General features: G+C 38.2%; 1 protein-coding gene across 5 annotated transcripts in view; it reads left to right on the plus strand.

Moving 5' to 3' along the window:
- The window catches only part of IFTAP (intraflagellar transport associated protein), a 55,588-nt gene extending 38,762 nt beyond the window's left edge, over positions 1–16,826 (plus strand). For 3 of the 5 annotated variants that reach the window (XM_075030940.1, XM_075030942.1, XM_075030941.1), the window contains 2 exons: positions 4,114–4,244; positions 10,316–11,348. In XM_075030940.1, the coding sequence (XP_074887041.1) occupies positions 4,114–4,244; positions 10,316–10,468 (284 nt within the window). In that variant the 3' untranslated portion in view covers positions 10,469–11,348. Of the gene's footprint in view, positions 1–4,113; positions 4,245–10,315; positions 11,349–13,211 lie in introns of those variants that run through there. The other 2 variants (XR_012650811.1, XM_075030943.1) reach the window with 2 other exon arrangements.
- The last annotated feature ends 1,873 nt before the right edge of the window (positions 16,827–18,699 follow it).

Consider the following 18,699-nt stretch of genomic DNA (forward strand, 5'->3'; position numbering starts at 1 on the left):
TATTATTGGCAACAGTTCGGTATCTCAGTACGTAATTTAGCTTTAAAGGGCAAATCAGTTAGCTGACTTAGCAACTGTACATTGATACAATAAATATTCACACTTAAGGGGAAAGTGGCTCAAAGTTGACAGTGTGAAAAGCATGATAGAAAATAGGTGTTAAAACATCCCATCTAAACCACTGCTTTTTGGGATATGTCCTGGAAGAATCATTCTAGTAGGTTGTTTTCTCTTTTTTTTTTTTTCCCCAACTTACTTTCCCAAGTCCAATGTCTTTTAAGGTGTGAATGAATACAGCTGCTTCTTACAAAAAAAAAAGCAGCCCATAGATTTGGCCAGTATGCAAATTCATTGTAGCTGTTTTCATTAGACAGCACTGGGCTGAAAGCCTGAAACCAGAGCAATGCTTTGCATTGTAGGACTTTGGCACGATAAACCATAATTGGCAAAGTAAAATTGCTGCCCTAAACCATAGATTTAGTGCATCGTGTAGAGACAGTATGTGTATGGTGGACTGTTTAATCACTCTTTCTTACTGAATTTAATCTGTAACTGTAAGTAGCTTAAGGCAACAATAGAGATGATCAGGCTTTCTTCAAGGATGGATGGAGAATGCCTAGTACCTATGTTTTGACAACAGAATTCCCTTCCAGGACTGGTGACAAATCACTTGCTGCAGGGCTTGAAGGATAGTTAGGTAATAATAGGTAATATTTGCATGAAGTACAAAATATGTAAAAAGCATGTCTAGAGACCTTGAGTGTGCAATTTTTTAAATACAAGAGAAGATTAAAGTAGGACTAATTAAATGTATGGATGAGGCTGCATAGGCAAGGATATCAGAGTCCCATCCTAATACAGCTTGGAGCCCTGAGGTACTGTAAACTTGTCTTTTCAAGCTCCCAGTTCTCTGTAACCCACAGAGGTTGAGGATTAACCCAAGTGACTCAGTTACTTTGAAGCTGAGGCCAAGCACCACTGTTATTTAAATCATTCTTTAGGCAAATTATATCAATATCTGTTACTTTCTATAATCTCTGCCTTTCCATTTATATTTTCAGCTTATATTTATGTCCAGAAAAATCAGGTTGAGGAGGAGGATTCGGAATTAAATTATGTGGATTTTTTCCAGTGTGGGGCTCCCCCGAACTGTTGGATCTCTTTCTTTTTTTCTCCTCCGGTCTCTGTAATCCATTTAACACTGCCTCAAGATGATTTCACACTAGGCAGCTCTTTGGGGCTAACACCCTAAAGCCTGAGACTCAGAGGAGACAGCAAAATTTAGCTTTTAAGCTTTTTTCGCTATCACTACCTTCCTCCTCAGCTCCCCATCAACAGCATTTTTGTGAAATGTAGTGTCTGAAAGTGGTAGAACCTGTGTTAGCGTATCTATAGCTGAGCATCATTTGGCTACAGTGAAACTAAAGATATAGACAAGACTTTGAACTTCTTCACTCTTGAAAATTCAAATAAGGTTTGTGCCAATAGGTTCTTTTTTTCTATACTTATAATTAATGTCAGTGGTGCACAATGAGCAAAACCCCACAACTCAGCAGTGTTCACAGATTTGGTAATCACTTTCTGTGACTCTATCGTGTGGGGGGGGAGGGACTAAAGAAAAGAAAATTGCTTAGTTTCCAGATAAGCCCTCATTAAAGTATGCTGGACTTGAGTAAAATCATCAGAGCTCACTGCCATATCAGTTGATTCTTCGTGGTATGAGAGGTACATTTCAAAATCTCTTCTCAGATTTTTGGTATCACTCCCTGCTCAGTTATCTCTATATATGGTGCCGCTGGCAGTGTCCAAGGCTAATTAATCACCTCCACAGAGAACATAATTAGCAGCTTAATTAGGATCATCATCCACTAGTGCTGTAGCATCAGCCTAAACGAGCTGTGAGGTACTGGCTAGAACTTACAATAGCCTACAGTTCCTTTGGGAGCTCCCACTGAGAAGGAGGACTGTCAAAACTCCGTAATTTTTCTCTCTGAAGGAGTTTCTTGATTAAACATTATCAGGGAAAGCAGCATTTACCGATTAGACTTTCATATGCTGTCACGCAGCCAGGATAGAGAGACAAAGCTCATTTCTGGCATGTCTACTGGCAAACAAAGGTTGATTACCACATTCTTATGGGGTGATTGAAGGGAATTTGATACATTGTTTGCATTACTAACGAGCCTTAAAATAGTGGAATTGTCATTCTGAGTATGACAAGCACTTCTTGCTAAAAGCAAAAATAAATTTCCTTCTGTTGTCCTAAATTTTAAAGAGTTGTCTTTCAGAGCCATTGCCAAACTGTTGTATAACAGTGCTTCCTCCTCGTCTTCTCTCCGCAGATTGGTCTGTTGAAGCGGGGGGAAGCTCTTGGTACAGAAATAATCAGTGTTTGTATCAGGAGGTGATACAAACCTCCTGATGTCCAGGCTTTCCTTCCTTCAGTGAGGGTATGTATTTAGGGTGCAAGTTTGAAACAATGCCATTGCCTTTAAATGAGCATTCACATCTTTCTTCTGTCTACAAATAGTTTTGACCCAAGTTACTAAAGATCAAAAAAAGCAGTTGCAGAACATGTGAAGACGTAGCATATATGCCTGTGAACTGCACTGTTCTTTTCAGAAAGCTTTCTCATACAACTGATGCAGAATAAGATCAGATGCTACACTGAGAACAAGTACTGAAAGCACGTAGATGACTAGAGATAGATATAAGCAACCAAGAGAATAGGGATGAAAACTGGAAACCACTTGTATGTGAATCATGAACCAAAAGACAAAAATCCAGGAACGAGATACCCAAGGGAATGAACTCAGCTCTTTTTTAAAGAACATTCTACTTTACAAGTCCAAAGCCCTGCTGGCTTTGAAGTAGTACACAATTCCTAGAAGAAAACTAAATGAAGAATTCTATCATGGATTTTTTACGAAGGCCTAGCTAGGAAATAATTATTTTCAAATGCAGATTTACAGGAGAATGAGAGGTCTGTAACTCCACTACTGTGGTAAAAGTGTGCAGGTAGAGATAAATAGCCACTTCTTCCTTTTCACTCTGCATCTATGTAGCCTCTTATTGGTTCCATTAACTAACATTTAAGCAATGCTTTGAAAATTTATTCTGAGATTTCAAGAGGAAATCAAGCTACTAAAATGTAGTATAAAGCTGTAAAGAAACTTGTGTATCAGCCAGAAAAAATAGTAGGTAGATTTAAGTAATCCTTCGACTAAATTGCAAGACATGGTCCCCTTAAGTTCCTTCATAAAAACATTTCCGAGACAAGATGGACACACCTGTGCTGTAGCAGAGCTGAGATTGATTCATGTTAAAAGATATTTCTAAACCTAAGGCATATCAGTCTGAGTTGTCACAGAAAGCAAGCCCGCTGTTCCCAGAAGGAACGTTTTGCTTAAGTATGTAAAGGAAAAGTGATTCAGAAAGCCTGTGCACTTATGAACTGTGGACCAAATCCTACCCGTGTGGAAAGGTTACATGTTGCTGTGTCCCAGATATAGGGAAGTCCTCTCAAGTATCGAGAGTCATCTGGCACTGTAGTGGTGAATGTTAGTACTTCTACCAGGTATTTTTGCCTAATGTTTAAGGACAGTCATGTTAAGATGCTTTGCAAAGATTCTTTATGTCCAATGTACGGGTGGTGAAACTCTAGCAAAAGAGAATTGAACGAGACTGCCCAGCTAATCAATGGCAAGACAAGGATTCAGTCTGGTATTTTATAACTCCTACTGCAGACATCTCTGCTCAGGATCTTCCTTCTTTGTTATGAAAGAGATGAATCTAATCTCAGGTGTTCTCTGAGTTCAGGAGCATCTACATCCAGATTTTTAATTCACTGTCCTCAAGAAAGAAGAGCTACCTGTCTATTTTCAACTGAGTTTGATTTTTCCTTAGTATAGTATATTTTATTATCTAGATTTTAGCTCAGGACTGCATGGATCCATTTTAAAGATAGCTGCCTATATTATATATTATGCAACAATAAGTACAGTACACTGATTAACAAGCTTCTGCCTGTGTCTGAACACTATGGGATTTTACACAGGATTTTGCTAGCTTATACATTGAGTGGAGGGTTAAAGTTGACTATTTTTTATTCAGCAGGGTCATTAGTTCTCCCAGGAGAGGTGGAAGAGACAGTGACTTATTGTACACCCTTTTTTGATAAGCCTATTGAACCGAAGTTCAGAACGTTCTCAGTTCCACAGCCATTGGACAGCAAAGCCCAAGAGGTATGAGGTCAGATTTATTTATTTAAACACTGGGGGTTTGGCATGGGTTTTTTTTACCTATTGGCTTCTAATGCTATTTCCACAAGAACAGGGTGATATAGATGGAGTGTGTGGAACTGCTATGAGTTAACAAATCACATTATTCATTTTTAAATTAATAATGAATTCTTAAATGCATTAAGAACTGTGATAAACACTCTAATAGAAAGGTACTATTTTATCTTGCACACTGCTACTATATAATCCTACATTTTCAAAATGTATACTACAATACTTCAAACTGTTTGTGGGCTTTTCCATATTTAACTGGTGTAACTCACAGAATATTCAAGTAAACTCTTGCACTTTCTGACCTTTGAACAAATCATTACTTATGTAGAATGATGGGCCACTTAATTTTCCAGTGATCTCATGATCTTATAACATCCTGCAGTTCTCATTGGGCTGAATATAGGAACCAACTTCTGCAACAAGGAGGTAGTGAATGATTTCCCTTCAATGTGACATTTAAAAGAAAAAGAGGTTTTAGAATATATTGTGATCAGAATTGGGATTTGTCTTCTTGGAAATGAGTAGCAAGATGCTGCTGAGGATCTGCATTGTTTAAGTCTGGTGTGGAGAGGTTTGCATTATGGAGTCTGAGTCTTTTAAAGAGACACAATCAATACAAGCTTTAATTTAGAATTGCCATTTTGCCTCAGAATTTCAGTTCTTTTCAAACTGGAACAGAAGGTATGGATCGCTCACAGGCTTATTTTAAGTCATTAAGCTTCCTATCCAAATAGTCAGTGTGAGCATTAACTTTTGGAGATGTTTCTATTGCAGGGAATTCTTCACCACTCTTTTCCCCTGCCTGATGATTGTAATAGAAGCTGAAGTTAGCTTCCGGCTAAAATGGGCCAGTTTTGATAGTTTCATATGCTTATTGATGTCCCATGAGGCTTAAATCAAGTTTATAAATGACGTGTGACCAATGAAGGTTTGATGTTATAGCCGTGCATATGGTGCCTCCTTTCCTGAGCTCAATTGTGTTTAGTTCTTTGCAATAAACCCTTTACTATAAGGAACAAGTCTGCTCTGGGAAAAAGTAAATGTTCTAAATTGACCTTTCAAGCTTTAATACCCACCGTTCTGTGAATAAAAATACTCACTCTTTTCCCTAAGGATTGACATAATTCAAGGTTTTTGCCTTGAGAAATATCCACTGGCACACAAAAAAACCACCTAGGATGAGGTTTTATAGTTTTCTCATTTGATAACTTCTGTATAAAACCAAAGAAGAAGGAGGGTTGTAGCAGCCTGCAGTGTTCATAAAGGATTGCATATGACTCTTTAAACTATAATTCATGAAAAATAGATGAAGATCCCACTGCATGCAAAATTCATTTCCATTTGAGGAAAAGTTGGGTTATGAAAAAGAAACTGAGTATTATTACATCGGTTAGGGGTTGCTGCATTTTTCAAGAAGACAGACTTAGATTTTCACAACTGTTTGGTTGGTGCCAGGCTGCTCAAGATGAAGGCAGTCTTTCCCTTAAATTATACACATATTTGTGCCTTCATTTAGATAATATAGCTGTGGCCTGATTTTCAGAACTGTCAAGACTGAACAGGTCCATTTTAAAATCCCTCAGTGCTTCAAATTGTCATTGCCTTGAAAGTGAAGTCTTGCATTGCTTATGGCAGGACTAGTTTAGAAAGAGAAAAAGATTTTCCCTGGAAACATCCCTGCTCTGAAATGAGAGTGTTCTCTGTCCATCAAAACAGATCTGCTAGGGAAGGGCAACAGAATGTGGCTGCCTAGTCAGTTTTCATAGAGAATGGAAAACCATTCCCTATGAAAAATAAACAAGTTTAGTAGTGCAGTGTAGGAAGTCAGATGTCTATGCTGTGGACAGATTTGTGAAGGACTTCAGGAGAGGGTGTGTATCTCTGAACGTATTGCTAGGGAAAGTTTAAAAAAAGAAGCTCTGCTAAGACCCAGTGTATAGCTTGGCTAATTGTTAAAGAACAACTTGTCTCCCTGAAAATGTTTTTCTGTCAAAAGCTGTTGGGAAGAGGCTTAGTGAATGACACAGCAAATTATTTGTGTTGTCCACCAATGTTGCTTTGTCTTTCTTCCCTGGTTTTAGACATTATTATATTCCTGGATCTCAGTATCGACAGTACAGCATACATGACCTCCCACAGGCCACTGCAAATTGAAACAGCATTCACTTCAGAGTTGAAGTACATTATCATAGAACATTTACCTTCCCTACCCAGATATTTAGTCTCTCCTTTATTTCTATTTAATAGTTTTTTTTCATAAAAGACATTGTAGTTTTTTTAATTAACAGTATGTCATATTATCTGCTTCTTAGGGTCTTTATTTGTTCTTATTTCCCCCCTGCATACATATGAGAGCAGTTGAATGGGTATTTTCCATCCACTCACTATTATCATGCATTCAAAGTGGGATTCATCTCACCTAACTTCAGCTTTAAATTTAGTCCAATGTAGGCCTTCTGTCGTCAAGAGGGGGAGAGAAGCACCTCCAGAACGTGATTCATCCCACTTGCTGTAGGCATTTGTCCTAAGATCTAATACATCTCTGTCCACAGGCTGACTCTCAGGCTGGGTCTTTTTTGACTAAGTGACTACTGTAATCTAGAAGCCTAATTTTTATATGTCTGGGATTAGGAAAGATGAGTTCTACGCTTCTATTCTCCTTTGTTTATCTTTAGTTTGAGCATTCAAAAAAGTATTTACCATGCCTATCATTTTACCTTTATCTGTGGAATGGCAGCATTTATCACCTAAAATACAGCTTCCGCTGAGTTCCTTTTGTTAAGGTTTTGCTGATAGGCCTCAACTGAGCTTTGTTTCTGTTGAGTGCTATGCATAAATGGAACAAGAACAAGGAAGAATTTAAAGACAGGATTGACTAAGTGAAGGAAGATGGAAGACTTACATCTTCTCAGAGGCCAGTAAAGACACAGAGATTGAATGACTTGTCCAGAATGCTGAAACAGAAGTGGAAAATTGGTCAAGATTTATTGACTCCCTATCCAGTGCCCCAAGCTCAAGACAAACATTTTTTTTCTCCCAAGTACCCCAGTATATATTAAGCTTATATGACATAATAGCATACATGCCTTTCTCTGCCTTTTTTTACCTATTGTTATTGAACTAGTAAGTTTTCCCTCGAGTATACAATAAAATCATTGGTGAGTGTATGTACATCCTTTACATAATTTGAACAAGTGAATCATAGAGTGCCATAATTACACAGAAATAAAGGTTTTAGAAGGACAGAGACAAGCTGTTCAGTTAACTGTAACTCCACACAGATTAATAAAAAGAACCGAGTTGCCAATTATTAATAGGCTTTTGAAAGTCTCAACTTTAAGGTATTTTATTTACAACATTACTTTGTAAAACAGCCTCTAGCAAAATACTTCAGTTACTAATATGAATATTACATTCTTTTCCCCTTTAATTTGGACATGCAGGAACTGTAAATGAAAACGATTTTTCCTTCAGAAGGTAAATCACAGGAGCAATCTTAAGCAAACTGGCAGTTTTCTAATAGAGCAAAATTCTATTCCCAGAGAGCTCTCAAAAAGATTTCAATTAGATGTTAAATTAGACACCTGAAATTCACATATTTCTCTCAGCTCCTTAGGCAAAAATAACAAGATAATAACTTGAGCAGCTCAGAGGATTCAGTGTTCTATTGCAAAATGTCTTCCTTTTGAAATAGACCAAAATTGCAGTTTGCAGTATAAAAATTTTAGATCGCTTGCCTGTGTAGAAGGTTGAAGTGAATGGCTTCTTGGGAGAAGAAGCAAAAAAAAGAATCCCTAGTGCTTTGAGTACTCGTTTGAGAGATGAAGCATGCTGATAAATATGCAATGTGAATAAACTTTTCAAATGTGCAAGGAGTGGGTACCAGAAGAATTGTTAACAGTGAAGTCAGGTATGTTCTACTTTGGCATCTAATTTCAGTTAGCATTTTGGGGTCGAGTTTTTAAACAAAAGTTTTTCTGGTATTTCTCTGCATCTGCTTAAAATGTTCATGCATAAAATGACATGAAGGTCAACATAAGGGCATAGTGAATGTGTGTCTACTTTCCATAACTATGTTGGTAGAGGAAGAATAGATTTTTTTTTTGTGGAATTCCTATGAAACCTCATTGTAATTTAAATTCTTCTTAGCTTAGTTACCTATAGATGTGGTAACAAATACTGTTACAACCAAACTAACTGAAAAAGATTTGCGCATTGCATCACATGTTAGAAGAATGTTTTGGGTTTCTGCGAAGGACAGACAGATAGTAATGAACCCCAGTTGCTGGTACCAGTTGTTACCCAGTTGGTGGTACCCTTACTGGCATGGAATTTCAGAAGGCTTTGCCTGTGGAAAAGATGAGAGGAGCCTTAATGACCTTGGCCTTAATGGGAAAGAGAGCTTGTGTGCAGGCTTTGTCTCATGTAAACATTTCTTGAATGTGCTATTTATAAAAGTTAATGATGGTTTACCTGGGATAGTCTATGGACATAGGCAAGATAACCTTTGCATGCAGAATGAATGCCGTTTTCTAGACCAACTCTATCCACAGCGTTTGTTTTTCTCATTTATAAATGCCCATGGTCTACAGGTCTGCATCTAGGATGATTTATATGCTCCAGCATCTATTGAAGCCAATGTAAGCCAAGTCCCTAGAACATTAAGCATTACAGATGATTAATAAAATTATACAAAACCAGAAAAAATATTTCCTGATCAGTCAGGCAATATTACAGTTTATTAATAGAGAATGTAGATACTTGCAAGATACTCGCTGCCATGTCTGTCAGGTGCCCAGCCACCGGAAAGGAATCCAGCTACCTCTTCTCTGACTTATTAGATGGCATTAACTGTGTCAATATAGCTTCTTACAAAATGTTACCAGAAATTGTGTGGGATACTGTGCCTTCTAAACCGAGCAGTGACCATAAGATGCTGAGTGTTCTTCCTGCCTTTCAGCAAAACAAATAAGTGTATTCTTAACTTCAAATGCGTCAGTAGTCATTGGCTTCATTGAGGATTTATCAGAAGTTTGAAAAAATAAGCCTGTGTTTAAACGTTTTGCTGATTTGGTACTGAAGTACTTAAATCTTTGAAACAGAGAGCCCTTGAGGAGTTGTGCTATTTTTCATGGTTGAAATTTCTAGACATTTTATATTAACTTCTCAAAGGATAGGGAGCATTCCTGTACAGTTTGGGCAGTGAGGATGTGTCGCCTGTGTAGCTCTGGAATTAATTTTATGTAACTGGTTACCATAAATCTTTTGTGTCATGGCCCCCTGCAGTTTCTTATCAGCGTGCAGCACGCCATAGTTATTTGTTTTCATTATTTTATTTTATAGGCGGAGCGTTTATTCTAAGATATTTCAATGAGAAGCAATACAGCAATGCTATACACTATGTCAACAAAGCAAATATTGGCAAATGCAGTAAGACTCTTTATTCACCGCACAAGAAATCCAAACCAGCCAATTGCTTATCTCTGAGATGGTGAAAAGAAATTATTAGAGTCTGAAAATTGATTATGTGTCATTTTGCTCATTGCAGGCATTTCCTTTGCTGAAGCTGTGTTCTGGGAAGCATGTTACATTAGTATCAGATGCGTGTACACTGAAGCTTTATGTGATACTAGCCCAAATTTTAAGGATATGGAATCTGTCTTTGAAATTTAACATAGCTGTACATAACTTGTCCATATCCCCACAGCCCAGCCGCTACAAGTGGCAGGAATGTAATAGATGTGTGCAAGGGAGGTTTTCAGATTCCTTGCCTTGAGCAAAATTAGCTAATGATATTCATTCAGATACAGTACAGTACAAATGGGGCACATTAAATGGCTTAAATTAGGTCAAATTGAATAATTGAATTTATTCTTTTACTTAAAAAGACCTTAATCAGCTGAGAGTGCTAGAGTCAGAAAAAATAGTTTAATTAAATATTAATTAGAAGTTTATATTTTGAGCTCCCTTATCATCACTTGCAGCAATATTATTTATGTATGTGTTTTTCCTCATTACAGCTACTAGGGGATGATGTTCAACCATTCTTACTTGATGAAGAATTTGATTATGACAATGTGGCACTGACCCCTAAGTTCTCTGAAGCTGAGCTGAAGGCCATTACAGAGTTGTCTGAAGAGAAGAAAACGGGGACAGATGTCAAGTCAGCATGAGCTGAAGACTGAGTCAAAGGCATTCTGTGCAGTGCTGTTGAAATAACATTTTTAGGGGGTAAATCTAGCTCTTCATTGTACCCTTATTTAGTGGTTTTTTATCTATGTGGCCAGTAAATTAATTCCTCAAGATTTTTTTGTTTGTTCTACGAAGGTGCCTTCGAGCCTGAGGTTGCCTTTCCCTGTATCTCCTCCTATTCCTAATGATGACAGAATAGGAAGATGGTGCTTGCCCAGAGTTGCTTGTATAGTAGCCCTTCATCTAGAGAGGAAGTATTTCCATCCTTTTTATGTCTGTACACTGATTTGCTTAGGCATTCAGGTTGGCTAAGGAGGTCTGTATTTGTCCCCAAACCCAAGGGGATTTTTGGGTAGATCAGTGACCTTTAGTATTGTTAGGCCCCAGGGCTCCACTACTTTGTTGTTTTCCAGGTGATACAAGGCAGTTGGAAGGATGTCTCAAATGACAGCCATAAATTCCCTTTTGTAGAAAAATCCTCGAGCGGGGTGAATCCTGTATTGGCTCAGGCTAGGTGTGCTAGAGGAATTGCTCCACAGGACCAAAACAAGCTGGTGGAATTCAAAATAGCTCTATGCCTACTCTTGCTTATATTTTGTACTGACCCAGTTCCTGACTAGTGCAAAGCTAGTCCTAAAGCTGCCTTTTACCTGGTTCTTTCAGTAATGCAAATAAGAGCTTTTTGCAGCTGACAAATCAGTCTATAAACTCTTTCCATATCATTATAAGACTTAAATATACAGAGTTAAATGAATGAATAAATCTGGAAATACTGTTTTTTTTCTTTGTCTTTTGAGTTACTTCAGTTCTGCAGAGAAATAAATATTCCTGTTTGCAATAAACTTTTTCAGTTGATCAAAACTGATGTGGTGCAACTCCTAACAATTAAACATGAACTGCTACAAAAAGCCTTCCACACAGAGGGAAAAACAGTGATCTCATCCATTAAAGGGAATGGCATTGGAAGGCTGTCAGATTTTGCATTTTTTTACAGGAGGTGATTCCAAATACCAGCTTATGGCTTACACTCAACATCACTGAAATACAGCAAACTCTGGAGTTGAGTAAAGGTCGGGTAGTATGGGTGGGAGAGAAGAGTGTGCATCTCTGACACAAGGTAGTATCTACTCTTGCTATGAGGTGCTTAGAATTGATTTTTTTCAGCTTACTGTAGAACCTTTGGTGTTGAGGCTTGGTTTAACATCACAACACTGAATCATATTATTGGTCATTTTCTGGTATAACTACAGTAGCTAAAGTTTATTGACTAACATTTTGTCCTTGGCCTTTCTCCATTATTTCTGAAGTGGGTGATTAACATGATGAATATGGGAAGAGTGCCTGAGCAGACAGACTAGAGACCAAACCACAAGTTGTTTAAAGGCTCTGGATGAAATCCCTGTGGCTGGTTGGCTGCTCCATTGTCAGCAATTTCTAAAAGCAAAGAAGGGTGCTTCGATGCTCCAAAGGAAATTTTGTGGATCAGTAATTTTGTAGAACATAATCACGCACCACTGAAATCTGAATAGCATTTGTTTTGAGGAATGGTATTTACCTTGATTAGGGGGATATAATTTAAAAGTGAGATTAACAAAAAACAGAAAAGAAAGTGGTCTCAGACAAGATGTTTAAGGAGAGTGATATAAAACTAGAAGTATGTTGTATAGAAAAACTGGCCTGTATAGGAACTTGCTGGTAGAAGGTTATGAGAAATATATTTTTAACATCTACACTCAAAAGGGTGTGTGTGCAGTAGTTAAAACAGTTTTTGATGCAATTGGCTATATAGCAGATGCTACTGCTGTTTAGGAAACTTTTTTTTTTTTTTTTTTAATGTGTATTCATTTGAATTCAGTGAAGTGTCTTGTTGAACCCAAGTTATTTTGAATTAAGTGTTTCAGATCCAACTGGAATTTTCCAGTGAAACATTCAGCTAAAAATTCTTAGGCAGATCTAATTATTAATCCATCTTCTTCTGGAAGACACAGATAATGTGTATAAATGGGCGGGATAAGAAGTAAGTTCTGGAAGAGCTCCACAAGCAAATCTGGGAGGAAGAAGTTGAGAACTACTGTAGAAAGATAGCAAGGTCAGCCTTTAAAAGCCTCAACAGAAAAATAAGAGAGACGACCTCATTAATGTATGTATGTATAGCAAAGATAAAGGAACCTTCAATCTAGGAGACCTCTGTGTACAGAGCTTGCTCTCCTGCAGACAAAGAATCAACCATAAATAAAGGTGAACTTTTGTGGGTTTGTAGAATGATGAATTCGGCACTTTTCTGTGTGTTTTTTTAGAAAGGTACAAGACACAAACTATAGATCAGTCCTGTTGGAATCCTATTGCCAGTAGAGTCAATGAGAAAACTTGTCCAGGGGCTCATAATAATCTTCAGGCCAAATCAGCTCTGGAATCTCTTAAGTGCATTTTCTATTCATTATCAATTTTTCCCTGTATATTAGAGATACATCCAGCCGTTCAGTTCCTTCTCTCTTAGGCAGGTGATTCTCTTACCAAATGTTCAGAGTACCTATTATGCTCCGTAAGTGTCATTCAGTATAGTCATTATATGGTTCCATTTGATATAGAGAAACACTTAGTTGCAGAATACCCAAAAATATTGGAGCTCTTTAGTGACATCCATCTTACGCAGAGAAATGGGGATAATTCACTTACTTACGTTTACACCACACATGAGTAAGATTTTTTTCTCTTTTTTAACAGAGATGAATATCACAGTGGAGATGAGGCAACGTAGACTACATTTTCTGCACATGACATTTTATTGGCCTGCCCTTGTGGTTGATTTTGGCTTGTACCTTTCATCTGATTATCCTTCACAGAGGAGGCATATTTTCCTCTTCCCCATTACCAGCTTGTCATTTTTAAGAACATACTTTATGTGCATATTAAATTTCATACATGTACATGGAGTTAATTACCTGGAATTGTTTTAATGTTTGCAAGGTGTTCTGGAGTCTGAATAATATATATATTTTCCTCTTGTAGCTTGTATTCTCTTTAATATTTAATATTTTCAGCAGGGGTTGGTGAGGGACATTCTCCTTTTCTATTTATGGTCTTTTCTAAACATTTTTCCTGTTTTCCGAAAGAATTAAAGGCAAAACTCAAGCATGGAACAGGAAACTTTGAGTGCTACTTGGAATCGACTTAGGGGCCGCTGCAGTAAGGAATACGATTTTCTCCCTACCACACTGACAAGGATTTTGACCTGCAAGATCTCTGATGTTGGGTGAACGCATTGGAAGTGAAGGCTGTGTGATGCGTCTCTCTAATCCCTTTGTATTCATGACTTCATTGATGTCTAAAGTGCAGTAGAGATATGCATCCATATCAGTCAGTGAGCTTACCTGTATTAAACTTGTTGCTCACTTGGGTGTTGCCAGAAGGATACTGACTTTTCTTTCCACAGCCTTGAAGGATCCTGAGTTATGGGGAGGAACTCCTTGCGTTTTACGGGAAGTGTAGTAGTCCTTCCATTGGGGCGGGAACTTGAAGGGTTGTTTCTTTGGCTGGCTGTGGTGCAAGCTTGGATATTATTAATGCTCAGAGTTACTCCTTGTAGGTGTAAAAGGAAGAGTAATTATTTGCTGAGATAATGGGTGTGAAAGAATAAGATAAAATTGAAGAAATGAAAAGAGATGCAGACAAATCTGTCTGATTCAGATACTGTTATGGTTCTAAATATACTTCTATTAATGCAAAAAGGTATCATTATATACACTTGTATATACATAGTGCCACTGAAAGAAAATAATTTTAGTATGGAGAGTACTCACCGGATAATTCGGAACCTTTTGAAGAAGATGGCATGGAAACAAATCCCTGCTGTTATGGAAAAGACCCTTTGATCCTCTGGCCTTGATTTTCTGCTGCTATAAACTGGCAGAACTCCACTGAGGCCATCTGTATTCATACAGAGCAGACAGGACCCTGCTATTTACAGTCTTAGCTGAAAGAATACAGAGACAAATCAATTCCTGATTTAACTTTACTGAATATATAGCTATATATGACCCATTATCATGATGGGAAAATATTTAAATGCAGAGCCAATGGAAATGAAATGTAGAAACCGTGTCTTTAACTGTTCAGTTACTAATTTTACAGAGGTCATTTTGGAGTTTCTGTAGTGGTGTGTGCTTAGAACATTGCTTTTTGCTTTAACAAAAACCTCACATACATTTTCAAGTCCTGTTCAAATCATGAAACTTGATTACATACGTAACTACTAAAGATTCCCACCTCCTTTAGAGGTTTTTTTTTTTCCCTCCCCTCTGCATGTTGGCAAGGATTGAAAGTGTACTTTGCTTTATCTTGGAATTGTTTTAAAAAGATCTGACATCCTTTGTAAAAACACATACTTTCTTATAATGGTGGACTCTCAGGTAGTAATGCAACACTAAATGCAGAAATTAAAATAAGTCCAAATGCCTAGTTATTCAGCAACTTCATGTATGTCCTGATGTGGCTAAACAGCCGCTTGGTGTCAACGTGTCTGCTTGGATAGCAGGCTGATTTGTATCCTGTTGTCCTCTACCTTCAGTTTTACTCAGGAGTCTAAGCGCTAGCCTGGTCCTGCGTGGGTATGAATTCTTACAGCCCTGCGAAGAAAGAGTCTGCAAAAGTTGACCGAAGAAGCTGAACCGTCAGTCTTGTACCGGGGCTCTGTGCACAGTCCAACCTGCTGAATAATTTAGCTGAGTGCGGCTATCCACCTCCGTTCAGCGGAGATTTGTGTTACAACCATCGTGAATGTGATACTCCTGAAGCCATGCGATGGAAAAGTGATGGCTGACAAGGGTCGGGGCAGAGATTCACCAGACCCCGTTCACCTTCTGGGGCTGTGCTGAACCAGCGGCTTACTACCCTCCTTCAGGGCTGCAGTTCAGCCTCGGCGTGTTCAAGCCACCCAGTAAAGCGAGGAAACCGGCGATACGGGTTTGCGCTGGCCTGGGGAGGTGAGCACCCTGCACCGCGGAGCCGAGCGCTTGCGATAGTGACAGGCATTCCCACCGCAGCGTGCTTTCTTGTGGCGAGGTGTCTGTTGGCACAGGTGGACGTGAGGGGCCACGTGTGTCCCGGGCTCTTCTTGCAGGGATGCTCCCTGCCGCGGAAAGGCGCCTGCCTTTGCTGGTCTCGGGCACGTGCGGGTCTCCCAGGTGCTAAATGTCTGCCCATCCCTTGGGAAAACACGACAGTTTTCTCTGAAATTGTATTAAGTTGTAGAACATCTCGAAAGATGACGAGTTTGGTAAATTTGTGATTGCTGGCTGTTGGAGGTGACACCTGGTGTTTTGCTGGCAAGGTCCTGTAAGCCAACGTTGCAGGTGTATGAGCTGTGAAATGCCACGGAGTTAGACTGGAGGTAGTTTTAGTGCTTGTTTATGACAAGTTTGCAAGAAGAAAAGCAAGTGTTAAAAGGTACTGTCATTTTTATAGACAGGCTACTTTATTTGCAATTGCAGTGCCCCACAGTTAAAATGGAAATCAATTTTAATGCCTTATGAAAATGCAGAAATATTTGTCTCATTTACAGCACTTCCAAAAAGGACAGATAATAAAATTCCCCTGATTAACGATCTATAATTTTATGTGTTCTGTGGTGTCTTGTTCAGTACATCTATCCACATAAACGTTTCAAAATAATAAGCAAAGATAGATCCGAACAAAATCTCTAAATCTTACTTCACACTGAATTTCAGGTTGTGGAAACTCTCTCTCTATATTCAAAGCCCTCTGTGATCTGAATATTCCCAAACTTTGGGGAAGTAAGCACTCTACTTTAAATATCTCTAACCAAACATTTCTCAAGCAAATGCGTAGTACTCATCTGGTTTACAAAAACCAAAGCAGTCAGGGACCTGTCTATATAAAAAGAACCTATGGAATGTAACAATTGGAATAACTGCACTCTATAGGAAGATAATGGATAAAAAGACTCTAAAGGTAGTACAATTACATGGAAAATTATATTTTTCTAGAGAGTGAACCACACTAAAATGTTCTGTTGACTTCGTACAATTCTTGAGAAGCTTTGAATGCCCAACTGAAAAATTAGTGTAATCATTTTGTAATTCATGTGGATTTACAACACAGTTATTATCTCTTGAGCCATTAGAATGAGATTAAAAATTGTGCGGAATTCTTCAGTGTATTTTGTGGCAGCGCTAACACCATAAATTAAGGCTTTAGCCTCATTCTATAATATGTTACAACAGAGTTTGTTCTTTTGTGGCTGTTGTGGTTGAGGACTCTGGTGGCACTGTTTCTGGAGTGCAGGTGTGTACTTGTAGCGAGTAAGCATTAAGTTTAATAAGTTTTCTTGAATCCATGTGCTTTTTTTGTCCGTATGTGTAAAACCTTGTAATATGCAATATAATATGCATAATTCTTAGAAAGAGGCAAGTGTCATTTATTATGTTGCTTATGCTCCTCAGAATAACTTAGCTAGAGGACAAATTCTGCTGATTACTTGGAAGTGGTGATTCTGCCATTTAGATTTGCTGCAGATTGCCCATTTGTTCTTTGAGAGAGAAATGTTGAAATGCATTTTTTCATCCTCTTTTCCTTATTTTTGTTTTTGTCTTTCCTATGTCAGATTTACAACTAGCTTTCCTAAACTTGACAAGACACTACATTAATCCAATGAGCTACTTTCCTGCCGGATAAAATTTAAAAAAGATGGAAGGCTGGTGTCTGGGCCAGGAAACATCAAAGCACCGTTAGTATTTCATGCACAAGCTTAGCATTTGCAAAGCTTTCAAAACCAAACAATCAGGAAAATGCAAGTAATGGTCAGCCTGCTTACTGAATGAAAATTTAATTCCAGATTGCCTTTGTTTAAGTCAGCCGCTTACACTTCAGCTCCTCTGCCCACCAAGGCTTCTGTTAACTAACATATTTCAAAATCCAGACTGTCAAAAATACTGACAGCTTGCACTAGCTGAATGGCATTTCCCACAGTAAAATTGTGATCCATTTAAGGCTCTTTGTTTCGGGTTGTGAAACACTTCCTGCATTCCACAGATTTATTTGCCATGCATGAACATTAATAAAATAAACTGTACAAAAAATAATGGCCTAGTGGGTATCTTTCTGCTGAGAGCAGGAAGAAAGGAGCTAGTGGGAAGAGAGGTTGACTGAGCAGCCAAACACTGCCCGTGCTCCGAATGTGATGCTCGATGTCTTGCTTTTGATTCTTTTGCAATATTTGTACAAGAATCTTGGTTGTCAAAAGAGCTGGCTGAGTAACAGCCCTCCCCACCCCCAAACCCACATGTATGAGTGTGCTGGCAAACAAGCTATCCAAATTCAACTGGCTACTGTTCCGGGGGTAATACTGTTCATTACGGGGTGTGTTTTACAAGGTGCTTGCAACTGAGAGCATTTACTAATTGGCAGGATTAGGCTCTGATCACAAATGTTCAAATGAGTGTTTATATGGTACTACCTGTAATCCTATACTTCCCCAAATTTCATTTTTGAAATGTATATTCTTTTGATACTTTTCACTCGCTGCCCCAGAATCAACAGATCAAAGTCATCCTTCAGAGATGATACTGAAAAAACGTAACTTGGTGTGCTCTGAACCAAAGTGATGAAATGAAGAATGAAATAAAATTAAGTAATGTTAAATTTAGGAAAAACAACTTGCTGAAATTCAGATATACTAGACTCTGTAAGTACCACAAAGAGAAGTTGTTGGAGCTGATTTGCTAAGGTCAATTAAAAGAAATCTGAAAAAAATATTGGAGAATATGCTATAGGAACCAAATACTGCATCAGCCAGGACTAAGATTTGATTAATATTTTCCCTCTTAAGACTAAGGTACATGTGAATGAATGGTTGAAGTCTGAAGAATTTTACTTGTTAAGTTTGTTACCATCTTGGGATTCCAATTCTGATAATGGAAAAAAGGGTGGTTTAGTTTAGTGATGCAGGTTCAGTCTGACTGTTTTAGTTCTAGCGCATCTCTACAAACCCTTGATTTGTACACAGGCTGGCAACCCATTTATGAAGCATCACTGCCAGCATTTGCAAAAATGAGAAATGATGTATTATTTAAATATTCTGCTTTTCTGAACAGTCTAGTTGCATTACAATTGCACAGTAAGATAGGAGAGATGGCTTTTTTCTCCCTGCTTTTAGAAAAGCAGCTTAATTTAGAATTTTGAAGTGGAATGTTGG

The sequence above is a fragment of the Buteo buteo genome, chromosome 6, assembly GCF_964188355.1.
Source record: "Buteo buteo chromosome 6, bButBut1.hap1.1, whole genome shotgun sequence".
Classification (NCBI taxonomy): domain Eukaryota; kingdom Metazoa; phylum Chordata; class Aves; order Accipitriformes; family Accipitridae; genus Buteo; species Buteo buteo.